Source organism: Acomys russatus, chromosome 10 (genome assembly GCF_903995435.1).
Source record: "Acomys russatus chromosome 10, mAcoRus1.1, whole genome shotgun sequence".
NCBI classification, from domain to species: Eukaryota; Metazoa; Chordata; class Mammalia; order Rodentia; family Muridae; genus Acomys; species Acomys russatus.
The window spans coordinates 5,177,114-5,199,856 of NC_067146.1; the positions used below are offsets into that span (position 1 = coordinate 5,177,114).

Below are 22,743 nucleotides of genomic sequence, written 5' to 3' on the forward strand. Positions count from 1 at the left end.
TTACTCTTCCTGTACTATTTAGCTTTATTTGACATTTATTATTTTTTAGTCCACCTAAAGATTTAGGATCTATGTCGTGAGGTAGGAGTTTGATAAAAGGTTGCTTTGTTTTTTGAGGCAAGATCTTACCATGTAGCCCAGGCTAGCCTGGAATTTCCTATGTAGCCCAGGCTGGGATTATAGTGGATGTCATCACCTCAGAAATGTTCTTTTAAGCCATTTTATGCCTATGACAGCATTTGGGAGGTGGCAACAGGAGGATGAGGGGACTGTGTGTGTGAGAGAGAGAGGGGGAGAGAGAGAGATGTGTGTGTATGTATGTATATCTATATTATTTATTTATTTACTCATTTTACACCCTGGTCATAGCTCCATCCCTCCTTACTTCCCAGTCCCACCTTCCCTCCCTCTACCCCACACCCCCCATTCCTCAGAAAAGGGGAGCCCCACTTCCCAGTTCTTCAAGTTGCATCAGGACTGAGCGTGTTCTCTTCCTCTCTGGCCTGCTAAAGCAGTCTCACCATGGGGAAGTGGAGAATCAGGAGTTTTAAGGACACCACTGCTACATAGTGAGTTTGAGGCCAGCCTGAGCTACGTGAAAGTCTGTATGCAAAATAACAAAATAAAAAATTATAAAACCAAGTAGCTGATCTACTTAGAGTTTTGGCTGCATCATAGTGCATTAGTGGGCTCTACCTCAAAGGTGAAGTCCTGTGAGCAGCATTCCATACTGTCAGGTCCAAGGCTGCGGCCTTGGAAGGTTAGTAGTCAGGACAGCACAGGAGAAGGGACAGAGCATGTGCTTGCGGCTCTCACCTCCCAGTCCGTCTCTGTTATCCCGGCGGCTTTACCATATGACTTTGTGAAGATGGCCAGAGGTCTCTGTACAGATCACCACTAGATTTTCAAAGAGCATCCTGTGCTCAGACTTTCACAGTCCAATGTTTAGAATCTGAGAGAGGGACTTTCTTCTCTGTTGCAGCCAGAGTGGCTGCACCCAAGAGCCCGCTGCTATTTTTGTACCAGCCAGCCATCTTCACTGAGGCCTTGCATGCGCGCCTTTGGCTCTTCCCCCTACACAGGGCATACTCCAGGCATCATTGGACCTGTGGGTCAGGAAGCTGTGTAGCTCACTTGCCATCTGTGACTCAGGCTCTCTCACACGTTGCAGCCGTCTGTGGGTCCACCTTGGGGAGAACCTTCTTCATTGGCAATTAGCAGACTCAGTTGCTCATGGCTGCTGCTTGAGGGGCCTCAGGTCCTTGGCTGGTAACTGAACACTTTTTTTAATCCCTTGGGTATATTGGTCTCTCCATGGGAAAGATTACAATATGGTGGCTGGCTTTCCTTAGAGAAAACGAGAGAGAGAGAGAGAGAGAGAGAGAGAGAGAGAGAGAGAGAGAGAGAGAGAGAGAGAGAGAATATGAATATATCAAAGTCAGAATCTTTTTATTGTCTCCTCATTTTTGCCCACACTGAGGGAAGGGATACACACAGAGGTGCTGACAAGCCTTGGAGTCCATTGAGGAAGCTGCCTACCATTGGGGCGTTGCTAGGCTCAGCCTCTGTCAGATGTAGTCACGTTGGGCAGAGAAAGGTTTGTGCCCTTACTTACGTTAAGGGGAAGCACGTTTCTAACCTTACTTGCTCCTCACACGACTCAGGTGTTAAAAAGAAGCAGGCCTTTAAAAGCTGAAAGGGCGATTGACACAACAGACGTGGTGAAGGAGACTAACAGGTTAGACCAAGGGCTTACAGGAAAGTTGAGAAGGACATTATATACGAACCAAACCAAATGGTGTGCTGGGGGGTAGTGGCGCACACCTTTAATTCTGTGTTTGGGAGGCAGAGGCAGGTGGGTCTCATTATTCAAGGTTAACCTGGTCTACAGATGTGAGTTCCAGGACATCCTGGGCTACACAAAGAAAGTCTCTCTCTCTCTCTTTCTCTTTCTCTCTCTAAAAAAAAAAAAAAAAAAAAAAAAAAAAAAAAAAAAAAAACCCGGAAGAAATAAAGGTGTGTGTTTAAATATTGAAATAATCTCAAAAGATCCTAGACCAGTGTCTGAAACAGTACCCACCTGTCCACTCTCTGTCTCTGTCTCCTCCCTAACCCTTCTTGCCTGAATCAGGCACTAGTGGCATAACTCTGTAAACCCTCCCAGCTCTCTGGAAGTGAGGCAGGAAGATACGGAGTTCAAGGCCAGCCTCAGCTGCACAGTGAGGTTGAGGACAGCCTGGGATACATGTGACGCTGTCTCAAAAACAAAACAAAACAGCAACGAAAACTCCTACGGATTAAAGAATCTTAGCCCACAGACCAAATAAAAAAGCAAGCAATGAGTGTGCTAGAACTGTGATAATTCAGATTCGTGTGCACGTGTGCATTTTCGCATATGCAGTGCATTCTTTAAAAGCCAGACAGACTTAGGCGACCTAAGCTAGTTTGAAATGTAGGCAGCGATTAAATCCACTTGGTTTCTCTGAGGAAATTACGCCTGGAAACAAACCTCACAGAACTGGAGAGTCTAAGGGAAGACACTGAGCGCCTACGCCCTCTCTTATAAAATGTATTCTTGTCGCTATTTGATTGGCTGTCTCCTCCAGGTCCCCTTCTCGCATTGATCTATGTTCCAGTCTATCATTTTCAGACCCAAGCACTGTATTGGTCCGTCGCGGCACTCCCGCAGGAGGAGCTCCCTAGTGACGTCAAAGATGCTCTCCTCCCACATTCCGAGGTCTAGGCGGAGACTTCCCGCGACTCTGTCTCTGGGGGCGGGACATGGATGAGAGAGGGACTTTTGATTCGATATAGATGACGAGACGGGCGTCCGATTGGTCACCGTCTTGGAAGGAGGTGGGGTCGCCTCTGGGTCCCGGAGCAAAGCTCAAGAGGCCAGGGGAGTCTCAAAGTTTGTCTGGAGCAGTAGTAGGGAGTGGGCTTGTCGCGCGAGGGCTTTCTTGAGATGAGAGCTACCTTCTTGCCTTCTTTTTGGATGCACAGCCCGATTTAACCCCTGCACCTCCTGCTCGAGGCCAGCAGGCTTGTCCTCCCCGGGAATTCACAGATCTCCGAGGACACGGGTCACGGAGCCCTCGGCAGGATCCTCCGGGGTCCCGGCGCTAGTGCATAAGTTCCACGCGCGCACACCCAAGCATACGCGGAGAGAGGCGTCTTACCGGCCCGCGGCGGCTCGGCGTGGTCCCCTCCTGTCTCAGCATCCTCGGGCCCGTGCGGCGCCCACCGCCATGGAGGTGCTGGAGAGCGGGGATCAGAGCGTCCTGCAGTGGGACCGCAAGCTGAGCGAGCTGTCAGAGCCCGGAGACACAGAGGCCCTCATGTACCACACGGTGAGGACCCGTGGCCCGGGCATGGGGGGCGGGGGGTGAGGAGAAAAGCGGCTTTTGTCACCAGCTGGAGACGGGAACTAGGAGGCAGCGTCTGGGAAGGTGCATGGCCATAACTAGAGGTCTGGGGATGGGAGTTTTCCTCTGTGAACACATGGAGGTGCACAGCTGGGGCCTTTAAACTTTCTTGTCAGTAATGACCCTTTGTATTCCAAAGCAGTCTTTATTATTTTCCTATCAGTAGCACCGTTTCCTATTGCTAACGGTACAGCAATGCTGGGAAGGGGATGTGTTTTGAGAATAATGCCTCCGCCCAGTTACAAGGATTTTTGTGGTAAGGTTTGTTTAAAAAAAGAAAGAAAGAAAATTGAACCAGCTAGTGCAGTATGTAGTATTTTTTTCCATCTGTTTTTTAAACTTTCCTCCCCCATCTCGGTTTCTTTCTTGTTTATATCCTTAAAATGTATGTGCGTGTTGAAAAGCCTTCTTTCTCCACACTGCACGGCAGCCGCCTTACTTGGCTACTTCAACTGCACTGCCTCGAGGAACTGCTTCCTCCCTTCTCAGGGGAAAGATCAGCAAGAAGTCTGGAAAATCTGAGGCAGCTGCGTATTTCAGAGAGGCTTTGGGGAGAGGTGGGACAGCTCACCAGTTCCTTCCAGGGGAGACCTCTTTGGAGACTCAACTGTCACAAGCGTGGTTCATTTAAAGATGTCACTTTCAGCTTTTTGCAAAAGAAAATCTTGTTTCTGGTAGCCAGTGTTGGTAATATGGCTTTGTTAGAAAGGGGACGGGGTGGGAGGAGCGCGGCGGGGTAGGGGGTCGGGGACGGACAGACAGAAAGAGAGAGATATAGAGACACTGACTCTGAGGTAAGGGCATGCTTGGCTGCTTTCCTGTCTTAGTGCTGTTAATGGGGTCAGTACCAGGATATTTGAAACTTTCGCAAACCGGCCCACAGGCTCCACCTCTTGAGCCTTTGCTTCTGGCTGATGGTATTTTGGGAAAAGGGATGGGGCCTCCCTGCTGCTTCCCACCAAAGCATTTGTGGTGGCTGAGAAAGTCTGGTTAAAAAAAGAAGCCATGTGCAGGGTTGACAGGGAGTGGTGGTTCACTCTGGGGCAAAAGCCAGATGTTGAGTGTGATCCTTATCATCTAGCCTTTGCCCACTGTCTATGCCGATGCCATCTTTGGGTTGGGAGCCTAGATGTTTTTCGTGTGCTCTAGGAAGAGCCTGAACATTTTGGCCCATAGCTACTTATTATTTTTTATTTTTTTTTTTTTAACTTTGGGGGCTCCAGATGTTTCCACTGACATGAGCTTGACGATGAGCGGAGAAACAGCTCTTCCCTTGTTTGTTGCAACGGCTCTCACTAAAAATGTGTACAAGGCCGCACCCTCCAGTGGGTGGGATAAAATGTGCAGACAGCCATATTGCTGGGTCCTGAGAGATCCCAGACTAGGCTTGGAGATGAGTCCTTACCTGGGACTGGCAGTAGCTGTGGGACAAAAGCTTGGCTTGGCTCCAGCTACCATCTTCACAGCTGCACAGCTGGAGACCTTGCATTCCTTTTGATATTAACAACTTAGGCTTTCAGTGTCCGTGTGGCAAAGCAGTGGTGTGGGGTCATTTTTCTGATAAGACTGTTAAGGTCTTCTGAACAGCTCACGTATACAAAACGCCACTCACGACTGCTGCAAGCCGTGCAAGCTGTTAGTACGTGTATATGAATTAGTAATGAAAGAAGCCTAGACGGCTGGTCCGTATGCCTCGGAACTAGGGCAAGTTTGGAAATGATTTGAAAACCGGTACTTTACCCAGTTAAGGCTTGAACTCAGATGTCTATACTGCTGAGCTGTTAGCACAGTTTGTCCATGATGGCAGAAGCCTGAATCCCCAGGTGGACCAAACAATAGTCTGGTTTTAATGTCTTTTCATTCTGTGATATTCTCTCACTTCTTATGTTATTGAATCATTTCCATGTGCCAAACACTATTCTAAGCACTTGGGATACATAATGAACAAAAATAGAGCGAAGCACATGACTCTGTGTGGTTTTACATTTTTCTTGCATGTGTTTGCAAATCCGTAGGAAAAACAAACACACAACAAATGATGAGCATAAAAGAGAGACAAGCAATGCAGTGTGCTCGGCATTTTAAGTGCAGTGCAAAGAAGTAAGGGCAGGCCGGTGTCCCCAGGATAGAGACCTCGAGGACGGAGGCTAGGAAGGAAGCCACGAGCAGAGTCTCTGAACAGGGCTTTGAAGGTGGGTGTTATCTCAGCATGAGGAAAGGCCTGGGCTTCCCGGCTGGTGGTCAGAGATGGAGTATCTCAGGCATGAACTGCGTCATCTTCTGTTTTGGGTACCCTGTGGTGGTGAATCTTTTTCTTTGTCAGTATGGGCTACTTCCAAGATGCTGGCGCCTGGTTTTGGAATGAGCCAGGTACATTTTCTAAGTTGAGTGTATTGAGAGGAGAGCATGGGATGGGGAGTAGAAGTGTTGTCTGTAGGAAAAGTGCTAAGAGATGATACTAGCTATAGTCTATAGGTCAGAGGGGCCTCGGTGTGCCTATGCCCTTGTGCAGTCTTCCAGGTCCCTACTCTTGATTGAATGGTCTCTTTTGACTCTATGTCTCTCTGTCTCTGTCTCTCTGTCTCTCTCCCCACCTCTCCCCCCCTCTGTCTCTCTCTGTCCTCTCTGTCTCTGTCTCGCTCTCTGTGTCTCTGTCTCTGTCTCTGTCTCTCTCTGTCTCTCTCTGTCTCTCTCTCTCTCTCTCTCTCTCTCTCTGTGTGTGTGTGTGTGTGTGTATTTGCCTGTGGAAGCCAGAGTAAATCTTGGGTGTTATTCCTCAGGTACCATCTATCTCCTTTGTTGTTGTGTGAGACAGGGTCTCTCATTGGCCTGGAATATGTCCTGCAGGTAGGCTAGGTGGTCAGTGAGCCCCAGAAATCTACCCTTCTCTACCTCCCCAGTGCTGGGATTACAAGCCTGGTATAGCAGGCCTGTTTGGGATGGGTTGGTTTTTTGATAACCCTGGTTCTAGGGACTGAACTCCAGTCCTTGGCCTTGCAAGGCAAACACATTCTGGGCTGAGCTTTCTCTCCAGCCCTGCTGTCACCATCTTAAAAAATCTTAGTCATTTTCGGATAGGAGCTCTATAATTTTATTTTGCAAGGGCTCCCCCAAGTTATGCTGGGGTCCTACTAAAAGACATCATGCCTAATGCTTTACTAAAATCATCCTGCTTTCCCTTTCCATGACCCAGGGAGTTCTTTGTCTAGTTTTTCACCATGGGTGGCAGGGACTGGACTCAGGTCCTTCGGTTTGTGCAGTTAAGTCCTTTTCACCTGCCAAGCCATCTTGCTGTTTGAGCCCATCCCCCCCCGCCGCCCCACCCCCGGTTAGTTTTGTTTCATACGTAAGAAAACTAAGACTGGGGAATGGTGTGGGCATCTAGGTGTAACCTAGAAGCGAAGCCAGATCTGCCTGACTCCAAAGCCCGTTCTGCTACAGGTTGAAAAACCTTGACTTAAAGAGAAGTGTCTTATTAGAAGGTTGGGGGAAAATGGTTAGGGTTATAGAAAATGCTGCGTCCCAGGCAGCTAATGCCTAGCTGGGGCAGACAGCTCCATGACCACAGTTCCGTGACCACAGCTCTGTGACCACAGCTCCATGACCACAGTTCCGTGACCACAGCTCCGTGACCACAACTCCGTGACCAGGCTCATTGCTTTAAGCTGGGATTCAGCCGACAACACATCTGGTCACCAAGGCGCTGTTTCAGCAAACTTTTCATACACTCAATTTCAAAAAGAGAAAATGTCCGAGTTGCCTAAGGCTGGGATTTTTTTTTTTTTTTCTTTTTCTTCTCAGGTGTGTCTTGTGAGTGTGAAGACCTATGCTTTTCTTGTTCAGCTAGCCATGAAGACTTCTCAGTCCCAAAGGCTTAAGGCTTAGGGGAGACCATCATTAGAAGGATGAGACACATGAACAGGGTGGTTGCGGGCTTGATCCGCAGATCCCAAGTGGCTGAAGCTTTGGGCTTTCCTTTTGAGGCTTATCTAAAGCCGTCTGGGCTGGAAGTATGACTCAGAAGGCCCTGGGTTCCATCACCAGCACTGACAAGAAAAAGTTGTCATTAAGGTGAGGAATGTTATTTTACGTCAGCAAAGTCATTTTCATACGAAAGCTGGACGTGTGTTTAGAACCTTGGCTGACACAGAGCTGAGGGCTTGTCTCTTAGGGTCAGGCGCTGCTCTGGGAAACCTTGCTCCTTTTTGCCGGCATGCCTGGGTGTAGAACTGTTCTGATGCTATACGAACCTGTAAGGTTCTATGTAAATAATATTCCTGTGAATTCTCTGTGGGCTTTTGCAGGGTAAATTAATAAGCCCTGCATTAAAGCCCACCACTCATATTGCTACAGACATTTTGTGGAGACACCAGGCAGAAGGATGCTTGGTGGACTGGCTGAAGGCTGACCATGGGTTGTGCAGAGTAAACATTGCTATCTTGGCCACTTTTTGCTCTTCCATTTTATCCGGCAAAGAAAGAGTTTGTTAGTTTTTGCAACAATTCTGTCCATTGAAACATGAGTAGGGAGGAACTGGTCTTTGCAAAGATGGCCACAGACGTCCAGCTTGTCTAACGTGTGCAGTACAGTGTAAGTGAATTGGGGTTATTACACTACTCAGATGTTCTTTTGGGTCAGTTTCTCAAGTGAAATGGCTGGTCCAGCCAGTGGTAGGGAGGGGAGCTAAGGGAAGCTGATGGTATCCCATGGGAAGCATCTGGCTCTCTCCTCTGCCTGACATCATCTGCTGAGGAGTGGGGTCCATGTCAGAGGTTGACGTGTCCCTGCCAGCATGCCCAGATACCGAGGTGGTCCTGATGGGCAGTGAAGTCTTCAACTGGACAGTCTCACCTGGATTCCACCTCCTGTTGTTGCTCACTACAAAGTCCTGATGGGGAGTCTGGGTCCTCATTGGCCGTGAACGTCATTGTTTCTGGTCACTTGACTTTCACCTGTTGAATAAACATAGAGTTCTGGCAGGACACAGAATTGTAAAGTACAATTTGGCTTTCCTACATGGTGTCCCCTTCAAGTTTTCCTTCTTGGGCCCCAAGTGCTGTCACTTTGACGTCCTCTCTCCAGCTCCTTTTCTTCACTTAATATTAAAAAATCCAAGTGCATTCATATTGAACCATAATTAGTTTAGAACCAAAGGGTGACTCTGTAAATGGAGAACTTAAGGCAGCAGTCAGTGAGTAAGTGCAGAGCACTTGGGCCTGGGGGTGGGTGGCGAGTCTCTCCTGCTCTGTTATTCCACACTTAGGACCCTTGGGTGAAAGCCTCCCTTGCTCATGTGTGGCTTAACTATGTATGATTTAGGGACTCCCATTGTCTCTGTAAATATCTTGTTTTGTTGTTTTTGGAGACAGGGTTTCTCTGTGTTATCTTGGCTGTCCTAGACTCACTTTGTAGACCAGGCTGGCCTCGAACTCACAGCGATCCTCCTGCCTCTGCCTTCAGAGTGCTGGGATTAAAGGCATGTGTCTCCATACCCGGCATGTCTCTATAAATATCTTTAACCTGTTATTTGGTTGTTTCTCAGATTGTTCAGATGGTGTTAACATGAGTCGGGAGACGTTAGATGTGGACAGGGCGGAGTTTTATATTTGCCTTTATTCCTGAAAGCTCTCAGGGACAGTGTTCTGGGCAAGGCCGGAACCCGATGTGGGGCTGCTCGTGTGGAAGGATGCAGCGGTGCATCTGAATAGACAGCTGCGTGAGTCACAAGTCACAGTGCGTGCAGCTCCAAGTATCCAACCCCTGACTCAGGTCCACATGTGTAAGTAAAGTATTCCTCATGTTGCAAGGTGCTGAGAAATGTAGCTCCTTGTTTGGATGATTCAGTAGTTCCTCGTTGTCCCAGTGGACCAACGGTCCACCCATCAGCGGTGGGTGCCTGATGGACATCGCGATTGGGGATATTATATCCACAAAGACAGTATCCAGAGGAAGAAGAAAGGTCGGTTCTTCCACGTATCCCTTTTTGGGGATGGAAGAAACTTGTTTTTACAAAAGGTTTTTTTTTTGGTTCATTTGTTTACTTTTACTTATTTATTGTGTGTACAGGTGTGTTCATGTTATGTGTGTGCTGCACATGGCTGTGGCCTGCGGAGGCCAAAAGAGGACATTGAGTCCTCTGAAGCTGGGGTTACAGGTGGTTTTGAGCTGCCCAGTGTGGATGCTGGGAACCAAATCCTGGTCCTCTGCAACAGCAGCAAATACCCTTAACTGCTGAGCCGTCTCTCCAGCTTCCCGGAAAATGTTCTCAATAGCTCCTCAGTTGACCTAATTTACTGTTAGGATTGGGTCACGTGTCCACTTCCAAAAAAGGCAGCTGGAGAAGAGGGCGTAGGATTGGAAGGACTGGCCTCGATTAATCATGTCGGGATCAAAGAGGTACTACGGATCAGGTGTGATTCCTGGTATAGTAGTCTAAAGTTATGTTTGATTAACAAACAAAGGCGCGCCTGCTGTCTCTCAAAGGTGGGATAGCAAGTAGAAAAATGTTTTAAATCAGTAACTATCAGCCATGACAACAAAAGGACAAGCCCAGATTCTATGCTGCTTGTAAAGTCTCAGGATTGTTTAGCTGCATTACAAGTGTTCAAGGGAGGAACACTAGAGTGGCAGGGGGCAAAAAAATCCATGAAATGCATACACTGCCTGTTCATGAAACTAGGGTCAGAGAAGTGCAGGGAGGGCATGGCTCACTGACTGGGCCAGGCCAGACTCTTAAGCATCAGGGCCAAATGCCAGCTAGTAGGGCCAGTAATCTTGTCCACCATGCAACGCAAGAATGACGTGTTCCATTCCAGGTCCGTAGCAGGGTGAAAGCTGAAGGCCATTTTCAAAGTTATTTTTCTACTTGCATGTGGCTGCTCAAATATCAATGAGGCATCCTGTGTCTGCACACAACTTGGACTTCCTGCCACAGCCTGGCCTCCCTGCTGACTTTTGTGGGGAAAGGCCCTAAGGCCTGCTTGGCCATTTGCTGTAGTTGAGGCTGTGACTGTAGGGCCCCAGATAATTCCTGTGTTTCTGCCTGGAGAATGGAAAGGAAATAATGAGACGTTGTCATTGTACCACTTGACCTAGCTTGACCTAGTCCCTCCCTGCTCACTGGGTGTTCCCCAGCTCTTCCAAAGACAAGTCCCAAGTGGCCTTGGGTTTTCTCTGGAAGGAATTGGAGGCTGTAGCCTACAGAGTGGATTTCATATGAAGAGTCTGAGACTTGGAGTTGCCCCCCTGGAAGACAGGCTTCTTGGGGTGCCTTCTAGAAATGCCTTCAGTCTTCCCATGCTCTTCTCTTCACTAAGGTCAAGTGTGAAATGCTAAGCAATCCAGGATAGCTCCTTGACATGCAGCCATCTTTGAAAGTGGAGAAACTAAGTGATTCTGGCCTCTTTGGATGATATATAACAGTGTATCAGTAAACACACACACACACACACACACACACACACACACACACACACACACACTAAATCTGTATTGTCATGGAGGCTTTTTAAGATATGCATGTTTAGTTTGCTAGGGAGTCTGTGTAATCAGTGTCTTGATTAGGGCTTCTGTTGCTGTGACGAAACACCATGACCAAAGCAACTTGGAGAGGAAAGGGTTTATTTGGCTTATACTTTCAGATCACTGTTCATCACCGAAGGAAGTCAGGATAGGAACTCAAGCAGGACAGGAACCTGGAGGCAGGAGCTGATGCAAAGACCATGGAGGGTGCTATTTACTGGCTTGCTCACCATGGCTTGCTCAGCCTGCTTTCTCAACCCGCAATGGGCTGGGCCCTCCCCCACCAATCACTAATTCAATGCTTTGCAGTCAGATCTTGTGGAGGCTTCCCCCCCCCCCCCAGTTGCAATTCCTTCCTTTCAAGTAACTCTAGCTTGTGTCAAGTTGACATAAACACTTGATATCCTATCTCTTTTTGTTAGGGAAGACAATGAAGGTTGGAGCAGTTGCTTCAGAGTCCTGGCTTTCCCTGTGGGTGGGAGTGGAGGCTGTATTGTAGAGTGGGTGGGTCTTTGATCTGATGACCTTGGGCATGTTGGTTGGATTTGGTTCATTGCCTATAATAGATGCATTTATTTTTACCCTGTCCTCTATGTCAAGTGTCCTCAGATTGAGGATGCACTGTCCCAACCTGGGTAGTCTGATGTCATTTGGGAAGCAGCGGGGGTGGGGTCGGTGGGGCGGGGGTGGTGGTGGTGGCATGTAATTATTTTCTCTTATGCATCTGAATCCTTTTCTTGCCATCTTCTATCTTCAGCTATAAACACGGGTTTCTGCCTTCCACACATGCTTGCCAGCTGCCCCTTCTTGGTCATATTTCTGTCTGTCTTGTTGATGGTCAGGTTTCTTTTTTCCCCACACAAGTAGTTATCAGCTACAGCCTTTATTTTTTCTGTTTTCATTCCTGTCCAGACCCCCATGCTCTAGTTACTGTCACTGACTCTTTGACCTCCCTCTAAGTGCAAGTCTAACCATTTCTTCCCTCTGTATTTACCTGTTGGGCCTTGTGGAAATATTTGGTAATATTGACCATAGGTTCATCTTGTAACTCTTTTTTTTTTTTCCCCCTTTGAGACAGGGTCTTGCATTGTAGCCCACGCTGATTTTGACTTGCTCTATATAGCTTAGGCTGGTCTCAAAGTCACTCTGTCTTTCGGCAACAGCTTCCAAAGTGCTGGGATTACAGGCATGTGCTATCACGCCTGGTCATAAAGGGCCTTTGCTTGAGTTTCCACAGCACTAAGGGGGTGGGGGAGGGTCTTAGCTTTTCCTCTCTGGCTGACTTCTTTATCTTAAACATGAGCCTTTGGTCCTTGGCCGTCTCTCTCCCTATATACCCCCTACCTAGTCTGTCAGCTGCAGTGTCACTGATCCTTCACATCTGTTGTTTCTTGATGGAGAGCAAGAGATCTTTGGAGTATGACCCCAGATTTTTTCTGGGTCCACCATAGCCGCAGTACAGCTCAGACTGGGGAACCCTTGAATCTCTACAGTGTGTTCCTCTGACCAGGGAGAGCTGAGGCTACTTTGACTCCTGGTATCAGACGCCCTCGGTGTCCCAGGGATGTTTGGTGACTCAGCAGTCCCAAGGGTAAGCCCGAGCATCGTTCTCATGGGTCACTCCTGGGACAGCTGCTTCTGGAGTCAATGTCACCCACCCAGATATAGTCCGTGTTTTGTCTGGACTCTGCGTACATGGGCTAGGGAAATCCTTTGTGGACTTGACTTGGGGTGGAGGTGGTACATAGAGCTGTTCGACCATCTGAAAGGTCAGTGCAAAAGTCAGACCCCTCAGGTCGTGTCCCTTACATTCCCATGGGCCTCATAGCTGGTGTTTGGGTCACAGTCAGCTCGGGCTAAGTCGCCTGCTTCCGAGTTGCTTTTCTCCTGATGTAATTTATTTGTCCAAACTTAGAGAAGAGCTCTGATTGTTGTTGCTGCTGCTATTGCTGAAGAGTTCAGGTGGGTTCCTCTGAACTGCCCAAATCTCCACGGCCACTCCTTGTTAGCTGCTTCTGTGATAGGTAGCTCTCAGCTGCTGTCTGAAGCATTTTGTTGTGGGAATTCATCATACACAGTTTGCTAAAGTGTTTGCTTTGTTTTGTTTTGTCTTTTTTATATAGGATGCCACTATCTAGTTCAGGTTGGCCCAAAACTCACTGAGTAGCCTACACCAAATCTTATTGCCTCAGATCCCCCAAATACTAGAATTACAGGTGTGAGTTACTACATCAGTCTAAAAGCCCCCTGTCTAAAATCAAAAGCAGGCTACTTAACACTATAATGAAACCCATTACTTTCCATACTAACTTAATACATTAAAAAACAAAACAAAACAAAACAAAACTCTAGCATACTTTAATTAAATGGGTGGTTAAAAAAAGCAATAAGAATAATACTCAATGTGCTGACTGTTTCATTTGGACAGCCTGATTGACAAGTATAGTCATGTTTGTTGTGTTAATTTTTAGTTTTAAATTTTGAAACAGAGTTTCTCTCTGCAGTCTAGTCTGGTCTTAGAGGCATGATCATCCTTTCTGCCTCATCCTCCCATATGCTGGGGCATTACATGCGCACAGTACCCCACCTCCTGAGTAATGTGTATTTATAATGTGGAAATCTGTCTTCTGGTCTAAAAGCTGGCTTCAGTGAATCCTAGACAAAATAAAAAGTGGAAAAAAACAGAGAGGTAAGAGACTTTTTTTTTTTCATATTAAGGAGAAAAAGCCTTTCAGACTTCTTGGCAAATAAAAAGTGTCTGGGGAGAACCAATCCATGGTTGGTTTCCAAGTTGTCTGAGTGGAAAGTCCTGGTTTGTAGCATTTTGTGCCTTGGAAATGTCTGGATAGTTTTGTGTAAAGGGAAATTCCTTTTGGCTGAGAGAGGGCAAGCTAGCCTGATCCAAACTGATAGGATAATGTTTTTAGACAAGTGGAGAAAATGGGATTTGTGGCGACAGTGCCCCTCCTCACTGGTCAATCCTGTTAACAGACAGCCCGAAGCAGCCAGTCAGAGCCTTGCAAGGGTTCCTTCGTCAAGGCCTTCCTTGCTTCCTGTCCACACATCCTGGGGAAATAACACTCTTGGGTTCTTCCTCCAGTCTCAAGATCGCTGTTTCTCTCTGTGTCTCTATCTCTCTCCGTGTCTAGCCCCCTCCCCCACTGTCTTGTTTTCTGAACTCCTTTCCAAAGCCTGTCCTTGTAGGTAGGTTGTTATCTGCTCTCGACCTTGCTGGCTCACCCAGTCGAGTGGGAAGGAAGAAAGGCAAGAGGGTCATTGAGTTACAAGTCATTAAATGCCTGGAATGTGTTTGGCACGGGAGCTGTGTCCAGGCTCTCTCTGCAGCGTGGAGATGGAATGACAAAGGGATGAAGAGTTGAAGAACTCTTTACAGAGAGTGTGGCACCCACAGTGAGTGCTTTGTAGAAACCGGAGCTTTCCAGCCACCAGTACGCACAACATAGAAAGATGTAAAAAAGCTAGCGTCGAATCTGGGAATCCTAGGTAGTTTGTTTCAGAAAGGGGTTTCAAACCCAGGATCTTTCTGCCTCCACCCCGCAAGTGCTGGGATTACAGATATCCTCCCCCCACATGTACCCACAAATACCTTTTGATGTAGTTTAAGAAAAGGGGGGCTGTGGGGGAGTGTTGGGAGCTAGTCCAAGATCATGAAAGGTTTGTACATTTTTTTCTGTAGATGGGAAGGTGGGAGGCTGTTAATAAGAGGACAGAAGTAGAAATATATTTGAGGAAGGAAACGTAGAAAGAGGCTGAAAGAGATGAGTAGAGGATGGAGTTGGTAGTGGCAAAAATGACTGGCTATCTGGGAAGTTCATCCTTGACGCCTGAAACCCGCAGGGAAGAGCAATGTATGCGTGACATGACGTGATGGTTAGAAGCCAGATCTGGATCCTTGGTGGCCTGAGGGGAGGAGGAGTCTGGGATGGGAGACTTCCTGTCCCCTGTGTTGGCTGGCTGAGTGGCCACTGACCCAGAATGGAAATGTCGAGAGCAAATGACTTTGGCGGGAAGATAATGAGCTCATTTTCAGACTTGGTGACAGATGTATTTGTGGAATATCCAGGAGTGATGTGTAAACAGCAGTTGGAAAATTGGGTCTGGAGTTCAGGAAAGAGGTTCCAACTGGAGAGTTGAATTGGGGTGCTAGGAGTCTGGTGCTCTGTAGTGAAGCCAGGGATCCGTAGGCAGTAGTCCAGACAGGCCCTGGGGGAGAGGAAGTTGAGGAACGGGGGTGGGGGGGTTGGGAAGGAGTCGGGATACAGGAGCACCAGCACGGCAGGGGGCGTAGGCTGGTGGAACTCCGAGGGAATGGGCAGAGATGCTGGGGAGTGGTCCATGGGAGGAAGGCTGGGTGTGCTCTTCAGCTGCCTGCCGAGCCCTCCAGGGATGCATGCGCCTCTTAGTCCAGGGCTGTTTCGGTATCTCTGCAGCCACAGGTCTTTTCTGGTGGCAGAGCCTTCACGCGCAGGGTATGTGACTCCACCCGGGAAGAGCTGCCTGCTGCGAGTGTGGCCTGCCGGAAGATGGGGAGCAGATTCCCAGGGTACGCTGTACACACAGCACTGCTGTGTTTTATGAAAGGGTTCTCACAGCTGGCAGCACCCTTGGTGCCTCTGTGGTCCCACTTTCATCCTGTTGATTATGAGTCATTCTGTCCCTGGATGTCCTTCGAGTCAGCACAGTGTCTGTGTGTGTGTGTGTGTGTGTGTGTGTGTGTGTTCGTTCCACAAAAAGGATGGATAGCTACAGACTTACACTCCAGACTTATGTGCTGGAGTTTGCTATGTAATCGCAAAGGACCTATTCCCCTTCTTTGCTTCTGATTTTTTTCACTGACAAAGCACTTGGCACATCCACTCCCAGCCCCAGTGAGTTTGGTCAGAGCCATCAACATTGTTCACACTGTAGAGAAATGAGAGAAAGCCAGGTGTGGTGGCCTATACCTGCGAATCCCAGCATTGGGGAGGTAGAAGCAAGAAGATTAGGATTTCAAAGCAAATTTCAACTACAGAGATGTTTGGGGCCAGCCTGGGCTACACAAGATTCTGTTTCAATAAGAGAAAACGGGGGGCGGGGGGTGGAGAAAGAAAAATTGAGAAAATAAAATGCTTCCCCAAACAAATTGGTTCCGGTTTTGTAGGAAATAATAGCCGGGCAGGTGAGGACAATGGCTTTGTGGTGTGGTTAGGCTGTGGGAAGAATTAAAATAAAGTAACCGCAGCTTCCAAGAAAGTGTGCAGTTCTAAGCTGTCACCACAGAGGGCTGTGGCCGACCTCTGTGGGACTCTGCCCTCACTCTCAACTTTACCGAGTCCAGGATATTTTTTTCATGTCTTCGGGTCTCTCGGGGGCGTGAGGAGTTCATTATCCTGGCCTGAGGTCAGGCACCTAGGGGCGGAAGACACTCATGGCTGTAAGGAAAAGTTCTGTTTCTGGCTTCCTTGAGGAGCTAGAACTCAGCCTACAGTCCCGGGTCGGGGTGAGTTTCTGATATCGAACTAGGACACAGAGAACTCCATTGCAGCCTTTGGGTCTTGAATTGGATTTTATTCTATTTGATTTCTTTTTGTGACTGGGTCTCACATAATCCAGGCTGGCCTTTTAAACATTTTGTTTGTTCGTTTTAAATATTGAAAAAATTATGTATATGTGTCTCTGTGTGAGTATGCGCACAAGTGCATATGGGTTCCAGGGAGATCAGGAGAAAGTGTCAGATTCACTGGAGCTGGAGCTATGGGCAGCTGTGCACCACCCTACATGCATGCTGGGAATAGAACTCTGCTCCCATGAACAGTGGCAAGTGCTCTTAGCCACTAGGCTCTCTTTCCAGCCATGGCTTCACACTCTTCCACAGCCAAGGGTGACCTTGGATTTCTGATCTCAGAATACGGGGATGTGCCACCATATGTTGCTAAGTGTTGAACCTAGGGCATGTGCATGCTAGGTACCAAATCCCCAGCCCTTTCATGTTCTTTCAATAAGAAAATGTCTTGTAAATTTGTTGAGAAGCATTTTCTAATTTTCTTTTACAAAAATTCACCTTATCGTAAAATTTTAATTTATTTTATGAATAAGATCACTTTCTCTGCATATATATATACACATACATACACACACATACATACACACACACACATGGCATGTGTTCCCAGTGTCTGAAGAAACCAGAAGACGACATTGATTTCTCTGGAGCTGGAGTTACAGACATTTGTGAACTATCATGTGGGTGCTGGGAACTTAACCCAGGTTTTCTGCAAGAGCAGCCAGTACTCGTAACCTCTGAGCCATCTCCCCAGCCCCTGACTCTAATTTTTGAAGTAGTTTTAGGTGCATAGCAACAGTGAGCATAGGTAGAGAAGGTTCTGGAGCCCCTGTCCGGAACATCCGAATCTCTCTTATGTGATCACCCTGCTGTCACACTGTGGACTGTGACTTCATCAACTGGGGTTGCCTGTGCCAGTGTTTCATTTTAACTTTGTATCTTAAGATCAGTCATAATGATTGATTTTTTTTTCCCCCCATACAACCATCAGGAACCTGGACTGGCCTACAAGAGAGCCTTAAGCCTGTTGGCATGCACATACTGTTTTCTCTTTATGTTGACAAGGGCTTATTCAAACACCCAGGTGCAGACCTGTGGGTTTCAGTGGGGTACAGCTGAAAAATTAGAATGTTTCATCCCTCCTCTTTCCATTGCAGATGGCTTAGTCACTGTACACCATCCTGTGCCAAGGGGACTGCAATCTACCAGAGAGTTTATATAAAATTCTAGTGGGAGATAGTTACATAAAACCAAAGACTTCCCAAGCCAGGCTTTGTCACTCTGACTTTTAGCTGCCTGCCTGGCCATGCGTTCACTTGGGAGGTACTGCTTGAAGTTGTTTTTCTGGTTCTGTTCTGGGTTTGTGAGTTTCCTTTCCAGGATTCTTGCTCCAGGCTGTGATCCACATTTGAGAGCCCCTGGAAAGCAAGGCCCAAGGGGTGAGGCGAGGACCAAACCAGGACCAAAGATGGAGACAGCTTTGCCTTCCCGTGGGTTCAGGGCATCATAGACTATATAAACACACTCAGTGACCTTGACACTTTTGAGGTGCATATTTTGTTGTATGGTGAAAAAGAAAAGCAGACATGTAGCTGCCAGCAAGTCCTTTGGTAAGGAGCATGAAGTTCTTTAGCGTTGCCTTTGATTTATGGGAAGAAACTGGACCAGCAGAAAGGACAAGTGGACCAAGGAAGGTGATGCTTGGGCTTTCTTGTTCCACCTCATCCTGATTCTGTTATGGGATAGATACTGTTCTCCCTGTTGTCTGCTGATGGGCTCAGCCATTGGGCGAGAGAAAGGGGAGGAAGTGGGAATTTGCCCTCCACACATCTTCATAGCCCTGATTGCCACTGACAAACTATTGAATGTGTTTAAGCTCTGCTGACATGGCACACACAGACTATAGTGTTCACAAGGCTCTCTGAAGTCCTGTTTGAATCTAGTCATGGCAGATGGGATCCACTCCAAGTAGTGTGGGCTCCAGCTTCCACAGCTGACTGGTGGGAGCTGGGGTACTCCGTGGCACACATTTGTTGGAAACTGTCAAGAATTGTGGTTTCCCAAGCCCTTCCTCCAATAAAGAGTAAACACCATGAAAAAAGATCTCTACATGTTTAACCACCGTGTGTATGTGCGGGGGTGGGGGAGGGGCGGTGGTCCTCAGCTTTCAGAACAGTCTTGGACACTTTGCAGCTATCCAATAAAATGGTTGATGGATGATGGGTAGATGGCTGAGTGAGTGTGGTTCTGGCTGGCTAAACCCTGAGAGTCTTTCTGAGACTCCTTTCCTAGGCCTTGAGGGAAGGAATGACATGGAGCAAGTGCCTACTGCTGTGGCTGGTACTAAGCTACTTACATCTCATGGGGGCCAAGTCCCTTTCCTCTGGTTTTCTGTTTCAGTAGTTTCAGACAGACATAGGAAGAAAACTTATTGAATCATGAGCCTTCAATGAAAAGATCAATTAAGAGAACAGGGTCTGTGCACTGTGGCTCAGTTGTGAAAAGACATCGAGGGAATATAGTTGCCGAAAGTTTCTTTGGCTCCCTACTGAATCCTCTTGGGCCCCAGGCCCTATGGTGATTTGCATGACTGAATTCACACTTTAATTTCTCAGGCATCTGCTCCTGAGGAACTGAAATTCTCTGTGAGTTTTGGTGGGGGGAGGGTTGAGACAAGTGTTTGTATTATTGATGTTACAAGAAGAGGCAAGAAGGGAACAGCCCATTCCGTATACCTGCAGGCCTCTGCAACAACTGTCCACTGCTAGATACTGAGTGTACCACTTTTATGCTTTTCTTATATATAAATGGTTTTCTTTAACAGTTGTAGTCAGGACTCTGTTAGCATGAGGAGAGTGGAGGAGGGAACCATAAACATGCGATTGAGTGGTCCAGGTAGGGCTACAACCTATGGCTTCACAAAGCTCATAGCCTCTCCATTTGGGGACACTATATCCCTACCACCAAGCTTCTCAGCAGAGTGTCTCTCCCATGCCATTGAGAAACATGAGTGAAAACAAGGAAGTCAAATGGAGTCCCTTTGGTATGGACTGACTGAATCCAGTCTTGGGCTTTCTGAATAAGTTCATAAAAATGGCCTGGAGTGGTGTACATGCCTGCAGTCTAAGCACTTGGGAGGCAGGTATAAGAGGGTCATCACAATTTTGAGGTCAGCCAGGGTTACATCCTGTCAAAAATAATAAATATATATCCATGAAAGTTGAGCTATCCTCTTCCTCAGAGAGCCTCCTAAGACCTGGGCAATAAGATGGCACCTGTGTTTCCTTTTATCTGAGCCTGTCAGCCCTCATCATCCTACGAAAGTTCACAGAGACTCCTCCATGTTAACAGACCCTTTTCCACAGTGTCTTATGACTTTGTTATAGTCAATGGAGCTTTGGGAAGAAGCTTCTAGAAACCTGTGTCTAAATTTTCATCTCCCCTGGAAGTTACACTTTTTGTTTTTACTAAGACATCAGTGCTACTCATGGGCTTGACTTACGAGAGTGTGAGCCCTTCGCTATGCAGCTGACATGTTTTAAGCAGTTATTCAACAGCTCTTCTTTGTGGGACTCCATTACAGCAAAACATTTTACCACTATGGAGCCTTTCTGAGGTCTTTGGTCTTTCATGAGATGTAGACAGTTTTCATGGAAAAGTTTGTCCTTTGGTCTTTGCCACCTGAAATAGAAATCCCCTGCCTGAGATACTTTTCTTCTTCTTCCTACTCATTTGAGAAACTAATGTAGGCCAATTTTCTCTTAGAAAAATAAAACAAAAAACCTACACCAGTCACAATTTAAAAACTATAAAAAAAATCAGGCAGACACTGTGGCACACACCTGTAATCCCAGCACTTGTGGAAGCAAAGGCAGACAGATCTCTGTGAGTTCGAGGCCAGCCTAGTCTACAAAGTCAATCCAGGACAGCTAAGGCTACATAGAGATACTCTGTCTCAAAGAAAACAAAAACAAAAACAAAAACAAAAACAAAAACACCCCCCCCCATAAAACCCACAATCATTATTGGTGAATGTCTTGAAAGCCCATTGATATAAATAAGTAAGAGCCTACTTATGCCATCAACCAATAGTTCTCATGCTAAGTCCTCCATGACTCGTGTAGCCGTTGGCCAGTGTCCACAGGGCTTGGAACTTTCCCACACATTTATTTTTCTGTCTTTAGAACAGAGACGTGTTTTTATGACTGCAGTCGGCTGCCTCACTTCCAGCCAATCTTTACCATGGTGGAAGAACGTGAAAAGGTGAACCAGGAAGGCCTGGATTGAGAATGGAACAAATCCTCTGACACCTTCAACAGAACCCCATTTGCCTTTCTTTGGCCACTTCTACCTGAAGAGGTCAGCCAGAAGGTCCTTATCATAGCTGAATGCCTTTCTACCTAGAACAAAAACTGGAAAGTGGGACAGAGGGAAGGACATTCTACTGGGACTCTAGGTGAGAGAAGCATGGGAGAATGGGGAAATAGAAGGATCCAGAGGGTCCTAGAAACCTACAAGAAGAACATTATAATGGGTAGATTTGGCCCCAGGGGTCCTGCTTAAACTATGGCACCAGCCAAGGATAATACATGCAGTAAACTTCGAACCCCTACCCAGATCTAGCCAATGGACAGGACATTCTCCACAGTTGAGTGGAGAGTGGAGACTGACTTTCACACAAACTCTGGTGCTCCATATTTGACCACGTCCCCTGGATGGGGAGACCTGGTGGCACTCAGAGGAAGGATAGCAGGCTACCAAGAGACTTGATACCCTATGAGCATATACAGGGGGAGGAAGTCCCCCTCAGTCACAGTCATAGGGGAGGGGAGTAAGGGGAAAATGGGAGGGAGGAAAGAATGGGAAGATACAAAGGGTAGGATAACAATTGAGATGTAATATGAATAAATTAATAAAATATTTTTTTTTTCAAAAAACTGGATGGGAAAGGTGGATATTCCATGGCCAAACAGCTGGGTCTGTTGTGTCAGAGTGGTATTTGACCAAGTTTATGTCATCATTGGTCTAGAGATTAGCTGTGAGCTGATTACAGCTTCTTTACCCACAAGGGAACTGCTTCCTTCTCCTGTTTCTCAGGGCCAGGGGGTGAGAACCTTGGTGGTACTTTTAGTGCTTCCTGGGGGGTGCTTATGTTCTGATCTGTTAACTGTCGCTGGAACATATGTTGACTGTGAGGTTTTCTTCCACTGGAGAGGTGGGTAGCAGGGAACAGGCAGTGTGTGTGTGTGTAGGAATCAAAAGGCCTGATTATGCTTTCTCAGGAAAAGCAGCTGGCCAACAATAATTAAGGGGCCGCCTCTGAGTACAGGGCCTGGAATCCGGCCTTCTGGAATGATCATAAAAACCGTTGTAAGACTCAGCTCTGCCCTTGAGGAGGGCTAGCTAGGAGGGCTAGCTAGGAGGGCTGTAGTCGCAGTTACATGGGAGAGGCACTGAAGGGGTGAGTGGGAGGAGGAGGACCGGCCATAGAGTCAGAGGAGCCAGGCCCAGATGCTGCTTGTGGTGAAGCTGGCTTGCGTGAGCCTCTCTTACGTGGCTGTGGAAACCCTGCTTTGAGAATAAGCAGTTTTGTTGGTTGGAGGCAGTGCTGTAACCAGCCAGGAGCCTGGTGTGTTTTCTCTGCAGGAGCAGCCCGAGCCAGCGGGTGTTAGAGTACCCAGGGGACTATAGCCCAGTGGCTCTCAAAATGCTCTGAGACTCTCCGGAATGCTCTCTAGGACGTTGGATGTGTATTGTGTGTTAGCACCTCTCATGAACTTCTGAAAAACGTAGGCTTGAGCCAAGCAAATGCTAAATGAACTAACTTGTAGAGTGAGTCCACCACCTGTGTCCAGTATATGCATGCGTCACGCCCTGCTGTGGCTACTCCGTCCTGTAAAGCATTTTCGAGAAGCCCTGCCTCCTATTGCCTCTAAGTCACCGTTCAATCCTGGCTATAGCAGGTGAGAGCTGATGGCCTGAGGACCAAAGACGCATCAGCAAGCTGCACTGTACCACTGAACATCTGTACCCAAAACCCCATCCTTAGACGATGCTTTTTTTGGAGTGAATGTTAAAAAAGAAAGAAAAAAAAAAGCAGCCATGTTACATCACGTTGCTAATTAAGGGCCTCCTTAGCATATTCTCAAGATTGTGACTCAGAGAAGACACAGGTTGAAAGTGACCTTTCTGACCATCAGTGGTCATCAGGTGCGTTCCTGAGTTAAGCTGCTG

General features: G+C 47.3%; 1 protein-coding gene across 1 annotated transcript in view; it reads left to right on the forward strand.

The window, feature by feature from the left end:
• Nucleotides 1-2,862: 2,862 nt before the first annotated feature.
• Nucleotides 2,863-22,743, forward strand: part of Creb3l2 (cAMP responsive element binding protein 3 like 2) — a 117,764-nt gene continuing 97,883 nt past the window's right edge. The window contains exon 1 of the mRNA XM_051151729.1: nt 2,863-3,350. Coding sequence (XP_051007686.1) covers nt 3,249-3,350 — 102 coding nt within the window. The 5' untranslated portion in view covers nt 2,863-3,248. The remainder of the gene's footprint in view (nt 3,351-22,743) is intronic.